Source organism: Lotus japonicus, chromosome 1 (genome assembly GCF_012489685.1).
Source record: "Lotus japonicus ecotype B-129 chromosome 1, LjGifu_v1.2".
Lineage (NCBI taxonomy): Eukaryota > Viridiplantae > Streptophyta > Magnoliopsida > Fabales > Fabaceae > Lotus > Lotus japonicus.
Genome location: NC_080041.1, coordinates 124,072,675 through 124,082,531, shown reverse-complemented (window position 1 = coordinate 124,082,531; position 9,857 = coordinate 124,072,675). Strand labels below are relative to the sequence as shown.

At 37.2% G+C, this 9,857-nt stretch overlaps 1 protein-coding gene across 1 annotated transcript; it reads left to right on the top strand.

The window, feature by feature from the left end:
• The first annotated feature begins 9,004 nt into the window (after positions 1-9,004).
• On the top strand, positions 9,005-9,575 carry LOC130732597 (auxin-responsive protein SAUR15-like). The gene has a single exon (XM_057584608.1). The coding sequence runs from the start codon at positions 9,089-9,091 to the stop codon at positions 9,464-9,466; it is 378 nt and encodes a 125-aa protein (XP_057440591.1). The 5' UTR covers positions 9,005-9,088; the 3' UTR covers positions 9,467-9,575.
• Positions 9,576-9,857: the final 282 nt, after the last annotated feature.

The following is a 9,857-nucleotide window of genomic DNA, read 5'->3' as shown; positions in this document are numbered from 1 at the left end:
TCATGCTTGGAGAACTCATCGGTGCATTTTTCGAAGAAATTCATCTGCAAGTTGGAATCTATTCTTTCGATGCTCTTCCGATGTAATTAGTTGTCGGACTTGGGAGATCTGCATTGAGTTGGCTAGGGTTACAGTGAAGCTTTGTTTTGGTTACTTTGTAGTCAAGCTAGGGTTGATTGGAAGCTTCTGTGCGCCGTCAAGGGTAATACTGAATGTCATCAAATCCGGTTTAATGATTTGATCTGAGAAATTGTGGGAGGCTTATTTCTGGAAAAGGAAACTTTTTAATTGAAGACTTTTTGTTACAGATTTGTTTCCTGGTAACTCCCTGACTCTGTGTGGACTCTTTGCTCGCCCAAGCCCATTGAAGACAAGGCCTGGATGACTGCTATATATGAAGACCTAGACCTAGTTGTTTAGTAGAGCTTCTGTTGAGTAAATTAGGGTTTACTCTTTTGTGAGTTCATACTTGTTGTTCTCTCAGCATATTCTTGTGTTGTTATTCTTGTCTGAGAGTTGTGTGTTCATTGTTTGATCATGAGATTTGTGTTTGTATTTGTTACAAGTTGTTAAATCACTGTGGCAGTGATTTAGAGAAAGTGAGAGGGGTTCTCATACTTAGGGGGAGGACTAAGTATTCTTACACGGGTAGAGTTAGGTAGAAAGGGTTTGAACTGTGGCAGTTCTGAGAGACCTTTTGTGTACAATTTCTCTATAATAGTGGAAGAACTTTCTCTGGGTGAAAACCCTCCAGACGTAGGTGATATTGCACCGAAATGGGTTAACAATCCTTTGTGTCCATCTTTATTGTTTTACTGATATATTCACTGTACTGTGTGTTCTGCATTCCATATGTTGTACTCGATGTCTTAGACATTTGGCACAACATCTGTCCAGTGTGTGAACCAGAATTTCAGGAACCCATGCTTGGCTAAACAACCGTAGGTACTTGGGGTTTTTGGTTTGATTTTTTTGAACTTATGTTTTGATTTTCTTTTAGACCCATGAGTTCTAGTTTTATTTATGAATTTCTAATATTTTATCATTGAATCTTTATGCATGAAGATTTATCTTTCTATTTTGTATGCGACTGAGAAATGAGTAGGAAATAGGGATCCGGTGAGGAATTGATTAAGAACACCTACGCCTTAGAGATAAGGGTAACTTTTAATTGTATTTTCTAGTAACTAAGAATGCCAATTCTCTAATTAAACTCGTCTAGGAACTAATATATTAGTGTTAGCAGTTTAATTAGAAGTTCTACGTAATTAAGAGATTACCACGTAGAAACTTAGGCAAGCACCATAAATAAGTTAGATAACTCATGAGTTGATTATTATTTTAAGGACATAAGTGAGATTGATGAAATCCTGCCCCATGTACTTTCCTTATTGATTGCTTCCAATACTTCATACTTGCTTTTCTTTTAATTCTACAACTTTAAATTTACGTTCATCACCAACATCAAATTTTCACCCCAAACCTTTTTACTTAGTCTTTTTAGTTATTTAATAGGTTATATTAATTTCGGCAATCACAATCCTTGAGTTCGATATCTTTTATTACTACGTAACGAATAGGTACACTTGCCTACGAGTTATCAATAGACGCTGCAGCTCAATATACCTAGAATCCTGAAACTTATCCAAAATTTAATGATGTTTTTATTCTTTGTGTAACACGTGATGACCCTGTTTTAGTAGTGTTTTTAGGGTCATTTCTTTGTGAGTTTTGAGTCTTTTCTCGTTGTCTCATGAAGTGTTTCATGCATTCTCATGCATTTTTATCTTTATTTGAGTTTTTGCTTAGTTTTGGTAATTACGTAGTTTTATAAGGGTCTTTCTTGCATTTTTATAGAGTATAGGACTTGCATGTGTTTTCCATGGAATTGTGAGGACTATTGTGCTTTAAAACCCTTTGAATTTCTTGATATTTTTCCTTGTCTTGGTCCTTAAGTGCTTCAGCTGATAACTTATGAAGAGGGAAGGCCAAAAAGCTTGAAGAATTGATGGAAACATTCAAAGGGGAGGGGGGGTTACAAGAAGTCAAAAAACCATCAGAAACGTGTGATTGGCGCTCAAGCGCCCATGCCTGGCGCTCCAGCGCCAGCCTTCTAGATGAGGGGAGCAAGCTTCTGCGATATGGACGCTCAAGCGCCCCTGCACGACCTGACTGCCTATAAATAAGGCTCTTGGCCATTTTGTTCAGAACTTATGACTTTTTCTTATAATTTTACCAAGTATTGAAGCTTAGGAAGTGCTTTTGGAGCTTGTGGGAAGCTTCCACCTTGTGTTTTCTAGGTTTCTTTACATTTCTTTGTATGGATTTCCTAGCCATGAGTGGGTAGTTTACTTTTTGCTTTGGGTTTAAGGGATTTCATGAATCTCTAGTTGTTAACTCCTATCTCTATGCTTTTGTTCTTGAATCTACCTTGAATTTCAATTCTATATTGCATGATTAGCTTGTGTGCGCACTTTCTAAAGGCAAAACTATAATCATATCGGAAGATTGTTGTGGTTTAGGGACTTGGGTTGAAATTGATCCTTCTATGCTTGCTACTAGGAATATAGTAAGAGTTTGGTTTTGTTGGCCTGAATTTGCATGATCTAAAACCTCATATAAATGACTAAGTACACAAGGAATTGAGCTTAACTTTTAGTATGGGAGAATTGCTTATGTGAGGAATCAATAAGTGTGTAACTAGGCTAGAACAACAAGGGATTGAATCAAGGTTTCATATGCATAGGGTAGGTTGATTAGAGTGGATTGGATGATCGATAACCCAGGCATTTCCATCAATTGATATTTTCAACTCTTTACTTTTGCTTATTTTGCAAACCCTCTTGTCACAATCAATCAAATCAAATTCTGAAATTTACTTGCTTACAAAACTCACAAGCTTCAAGCTTAAACCATAATTCTCACTCACGGTCCCTGTGGATTGGATATTAAAACCCGGAGATATCTGTTCACTTGCAGATTGTCCAACAACACGTCAAGACTTGACTTCGCTGAGATATAAATTTTGTTGAAAGTGACAAGTGAATTAAATCATCGATTTCCCTTAGACTTAACATACTTCATCCTTATATACCATACTCTATGCCATATTTTTACCGTACCTATTATACTGTTTGTTTATTCATATAATTTTTTTTTGCACAGTCCTGTCGCGACCATAGTTGCAATAGTTATTTTTTGTGAGAACTCTTTAAGCTCTAAGTTACAAAGCTAAAGATGAGTTTTGTCCATCATCCGAAAACCGATGGCGAATGAAAGTCATTAACAGATGTGTAGAAACTAATCTAAGGTGTTTTTGTTGTTGTTGTTGAACAACCGAAAAACTAGGCGCAATAGGTGCATTTGTCGAATTATGGTATAATAAGACATATCATAGTTCAATCAACACCACCCGTGGGGTGTTATTCTGCAGTAGAGTCGCCACTTGTTGCAACAGGAGTTGCGGCGGGGGGACGCACTAAAAAACAATGAATATCAAAAGAGACACCACCAACATTTATTTAATTGGGAAACATTAGAAAAAACATGTGGCGCCCAAACTTGTAATGCAATTTAGTTCTACTAATGCACTACTAGGCCATAAATTTAAAACTTTTCTTTATTAATCACAATATCAAGACTTAGATATATCTCTGAATTATAACTCTAATTAGAAATTTCGTTAGAATATATTGAATACAATCCAATGTCAATTCCTAGTGAGTGTAAAAGGCATGATCCTGAGTCCTAAGCTCTTACCCACCGATAGCTACTATGGCTCAATAGCTTCAACACATATACTCGATCTACACCCAAAGTCTTGTCTCGCGCCTCTCAGCATCACAATCTCCATCTTCAGGGACTGTCACTGATAAAATTGTTTGAACTCTGTAATTGATCGGCTGGGTGTTGATCGATTGACAGAGTGTTACCATATAGATTATATGATTAATTGTTTATTTTGTCTACTAGTTGTTTCTTGTTGTTGTTGTTTTCTTGAACACTAACCCCTTAACTTCTGACTAGATGGTTAGTACCCCACCGAAATATTAACTGTACTTGTTGTTTGCCTGCTTTGTTATACGGTATTCCATGTAGAGATTGTATGTTGTTGAACAGGGAAATGAGTATGCATTAGGCACGCTCCTTTGACTGTTGTTTGTGTTATGATTAAGACAGTTGTATAAGGTTTAGAGAAGTTGCTAAGCCTAGAAGTTGTTTTATACAAATAAGCTAGTAAGGAGAGATAGAAGCTAAGAATGAATCCTAATGGGATGTGGTATGAATTCCAGGAACTAAGGTTGTACTTCTTCTAGATGAAGTTGTTATAAATTGAGTAGATTAAGAGATGATCTTCATTTAGATGTGACCACTTGATGAGATAGACTCATTGGCCTTACTAACCAATCATCGAATTTGGCTTCTTTTCCTCCTTTTTTTCTGATTTCTTTCCTGAAATTAAATTCAAGATAAAATAAGATCAAATACCATAAATAAACAACTTAAATCATATCCAAATCTAAAATTCAAAAAGTATCAATGAAAGATAGATAAAATCTAGAAAATCAAAATAAAAACTTATAAAATCATAGTAGCACAAGAAAGAGGGTTTGAATTCTGCCCCACTTAAAAATTGATATGACATCTTCGTTGGTATCGTTTGGTGCACGGGAAGTGTGAGAGCAGGGAAGTAGATGATGCACACAGACAATTTTATCCAGGTTCACCCCTAGAATGATAGGGCTACATCCAGTCCTTGACAACACCAAGATTTCACTAAGTTCAAGTTGAGACTTCTCCTTACAAGTATTCGACAAGACTTCTCCCAATGAGTATTCTTGTATATGTCTCTCCAGGCATAACGAGTACTATTTTGCCACTGCCGCTCCAGGCATTGAGTATTCTTCTACCACTGCCTCTCCATGCATTCAGTATTAGAAAGAACTCCTCCATTACAAGTATTGTACATGACTTCTCCCAAAAACAATCTTTCTTTCCTCTACTGCAAAGTCTCTTCTTGAAAAAGGGATAGTAGATCTGTAACACCCCGATTTTCAAGGGTTACATAGTGATCCAAAAATAAATTAATCATGCTAATAAACTTTCGAAATCATAAAGATGCAGGTTTTTTTTTTGAAACATAATACCTTTTAATACTTTCCAAATCATGCTCTAACAAATGCATACATAATACCCAACAATATAAATACCCTTACAACAACGAATATAATCACAACATAGACTCCAAAAGGAATATAAAAGGAAATCCTCCTATGCCCATCAAGCTCCTCGCAATCTCAACACGACTAATCTCTGAATTGATAGCTCGTCGTCACACCATTTCTCGGCAGCGCCTCCTCTCCTGCATCTAACGGTCTCTTACTCATCCTTTATAGCGGTGTCGTCGAACATCCATAAGAGAGAAAGGGTGCAGGGGTCAACTTCTTATACCATAAGGCCATATGTAGGACGTGCACACATACGAGCAAGTAAGAGCATGCATTTTCACAAACATAAACACCTAGCAAGATTCCCACACAACAACATTCTCCTACGTTCTCAAGGAATTCCAGAGTAGCACAAGTTAAGGCAAATACTTCAACAAGCGAGGCACAAGGCCTATAAACCACATGTCGTACCTCATAGGGTATCCATTCATCAAACACAGGTCACAAGACAACAACCAATGCACTAACGTCGACGACGTTCAAGGGGACCTATGTGTCTCTATAGTGTTAGCGTATGCAATATGCTCAATGCGCACCATGATCCGGATAAAACGCCAACTCCATACCACGTAGGCGGGACAAGGACCCATCCCATGCAGTCACTTGCCACTTATCTAATGACCCTTCCCATGCAGTCATTGGCCAACACCTCGGTGTACCCTATCCAAGCGGTACCCTCGGTCAATGCAATGATATGCTTCATGATTAGTCATACAACGTAGTTTAGTCCTTCGTCGTTCGATAACGAATTCACCACACCTCGACATGAGTGGTCGGGATCAACAACTCATAGGTATCGCCAGCTATCCGTCGCAACGGTAGCTCGACCATCTTAGGTTCCACTTTCGATCTCGTTCGATCCACATCATCCATACGTCGCATATTATTCGATAAATATCAAGGCATACTTCATCATGCATCATTTATTCATAATACAAGGCATATATTCATCATGGATATCATAAGAGTTCACCACATCATGTTCAACAAGTAATCATGTTCTCAACAAGTATTCATGCTCTCAAACATCAAGGCATTAAGTCATCTCATCATTCGCATTCATGTTATTCAAACATCTAAGAAAATAAGAAATATCTAACTTATCATGTTCATAATAAATTTCTCATTTTAATCAAGCATTCTTAACTCATAAACTTCATGTGTATCATGCATATTATTCAAGGCAACAAAACAGCATAAAAAAGGTAGAATTAAAATTTAAAAATGTATTAAACTAGCAATCTAAAAATCATGAAACTTTCACATAATGAAACACTTTAAGTTATACTTCAAATAAAATTGGTTTCACCCGATTTGGACTCATATTCAAGGCGTTATGCCCAAAACAGTACAGACTGTTAGAGCTTACTCGGCAGCGGAAAAAGGAGAATTAAAATTAAAAACTGTAATATAATAGAAATCTAAAAATCATGAAAAATTTCACGAATTGAAACAATTTAAGTTATCTTTCAAATAAAAGTGGTTTCACCCAATTTGGACTCATATCCAAGGAGTTATGCCCAAAACAGTACAGACTGTCCAGCTTACTCGGCCAGATCAAGGGTCCTCTAAACATTCCAAACTTCATTCATTTCTTTTTGTCCAAGTCTTAACCTTTTAGTTTCCTAACATGGTTATAAATTTCATGCATCATATCAGGCTCATTTCCATTAGTCCTTCAAGGTCTTAACATGTTCATCATCATCATACAAGTCTCATGCAATTCCTAGCAAGCAATTTTGCACGCTAAAGTCCAAGACCCAGTGCCCTTACCTCGAACGCTTTCCTTCCTAGAATATGTCTATATAAAACTTTTGATTTTAGAAAAGGAGTAATGTATTTCTTTGTCATTGTGATAGAATTATTTATTACTTAATAGCTTCTGAGGCTTCAATTAAGTACAAATGGAATCATGGAGTTATGTCCCTGAAGAGAAAGACTATTTGTTCCCTGATGAAGTGGATTTCTCACTTGATGCTTTTATGAGAAGTACAAAAACTTTGGTTGAATGGGACAACAAACCCATTGAGAGAGATGGATTCAATTCACGGTTACATGTATACCTACAAAGCAACCTAGAGCTGATGTTTTGACCTGGTGATGGAGCACTGAGCATGAGAAGCATTTGTAATTCATATAATAAGTTGTATGATTAATTTCATGAAGAAATCATAATTTCCAAAACATTTAATCATATGTCATGATCAGTTTGTTGCTTAACTTGGCTGATTATATGAGATTGAATTTGTGGTATTTGTATTTTGCTTGTAAAAAGAAAAAGTGAAAAAATTATGCACACCAACTATTTGTAAAAAACTCTCTTTAAGTTTTAGCCTTCAACAAATGAGATTTTGCTTATGTTGGGCTACTTCTTTCGGTGGCTGTTAGGGTGCAAGTGCTCCTTAGGTCTTGCACCATGCAAGAGCATAAATTACCCACAATAATAGGTAAGATGACCTGTTGATTAAAAAAATAAAAAAATGAGATTACAAAAATATCCTTTCTTTTCTTTTCTTTTCTCTCTACTATCCCCATACTGTAACCATATTCTCAAGTCTTGCAACCCATTGGCCGCCGGCGAACCACTGCATCTGGTTTTTCATTTCCTTCTCTTTCTCATCCTCTAATTACCTCTTCACCTCTAACTGTAATGATCTACAAATTAAAAAACACACATGAAAAAGAAACTAAAATTAGATCTTAAACCTATATAAAATGAAACAAAGATGAATTAATCAAAATTACTAGACAGGAGAGATTTACAGAACGGAGACGTCGCGGTGCTGAATCTCTCGCCGGAGCTTCCGCAACCACAAGATCTGGTTCTTCAAGCGCAAAATTGGAACCATATTTGTTTTTCTTCCTTCTTCTTCCTTTGGAATCCCCAGTTTTAACACATTATTACGCAGAAACAACCACAAACAAAAACCCCAACCCTATACTATTAACTCTCAGACTTCTGATCTCCTTCCCTAACCAGATCTGTAGTCCACCGTGCCTCGAAGTTGCGCCGTCACAGGCCCGCCCCAAGCACTGGCAACCAAAACTGAGCACCGCGCCACCGCCACAGAATCTCCCATCACGTTCAAGCCTTAGCAGAAACGACCATGGAGCGAGGTTGAAAAAGAAAACGACTTGGGTTTGGGTGCGACCTTAGAAGTCATACCCACATGCACTAAATTTTCAGAAAGATCAAGAACATAAATTATTTGATGGGTTGTTTGCCTGCAATCATGTCAATTTATTTTCTATGATGTTTAACCAGATGGGAGAGAGTGCTCCTTCTAGAGGTGACCACCATGCTGGAACCCTGCGGCCGTCGCTGTGGTGGTTTGCCGGAGATGGCGGCGGTTCATTAGTGAAGAGGTTGAAGAAGGTTGAGAGAGAAATCCATGAGACTACACATAAAGGCTTTAGTGTCATAACCATATTTCATTTTAATTTTATTTGAAAAATCTATTAACCAAACCAATCGGTAATCAGTTTTCCACCTTGACAGGTGGTGAAATCCTATTGGCCTAACCATGTATGGCACCCGTGCATGACCTAGTTGCTATTGCACCTTAGACAACACCACTTCTTTCTTGTTCTGTTTATGTTGTTTTTTTTTTTGCACCTTCTTTATTGAGTAAAAATTGAAATTTTCTTATAAATTATATTTCTTTTGGATTTTAGTCACCCCCATCTAAATTTCCTGCCCCCGCCCCTGATTATCTTCCCCATATATAAAGCTAAAACATCCCTTCACCTTGCACAAGTGACAAGAGTGCCAAATTTCTCTGCATAGCTAGCTCTCTTCATGTATCAAGATCAATACCCCTTATCTTCTTCCTTATAGCCCCTTTTGGATTGGAAACAAAATGCTAGGAAAGACAAAAATGGTGTCAATTAAGAAACTAGCAAAAAAAGTGAAGGTTGTGGGTGGAGTTGACCCTGACCGAGGTCATTTGCTAGAGGGATACAAGGAAGAAGAAAACTCAACCAAGCAGACAACCCCAACTGGATTTTTTGCAATTTATGTTGGGGAGGAGCGGCAGAGACAAGTGGTTCCAACCCGGTACCTTTCTCATCCTCTGTTCAAGATGCTGCTGGAGAAGGCTTATGATGAATTTGGGTTTGATCAGAGGAATGGCCTGGTAGTTCCGTGCGGTGTTTCTGCATTTCAGGAAGTAGTGGATGCTATAGAATGCAACAATGGCAAGTTTGACTTGGGGAAAATCTTAGCTGAAATTGTTTGAATTGCATAGAACACTAGCTAGCTCTCTTTCATTTCTTGCTATAGTTAGATCACACACATATACATGTTGTAGTTCAATTGGTAGCTTTAACTTGAAATTGAAGCTGTTGCTAGAAGCAGTTTTCTTTGATCTGATTAAAATATTGGTTTAATTTAGTGAACTTTCAGTGTTGTGTTGGTTTAATTATCAGTACTCAGTAGCAGCAATTGCATTTCCACAGACGAAGCGATGGAAATTGAACTTGTTTACTATAAAACAAATTTTTCCATGATTTGATTTCCCTCCATAATCTACTCAAAACATTTCAAAATGATCAGGACATCTGATATTTTTATTTCAAAAATTTAAAAGTGATTCTAGGTTCTATTATAAATCTAAAACGTCGCTTAAT

Excerpts from the sequence above, each read along its gene's own strand:
- LOC130732597 (XM_057584608.1), top strand. The coding sequence starts at position 9,089 with ATGCTAGGAAAGACAAAAATGGTGTCAATTAAGAAACTAGCAAAAAAA.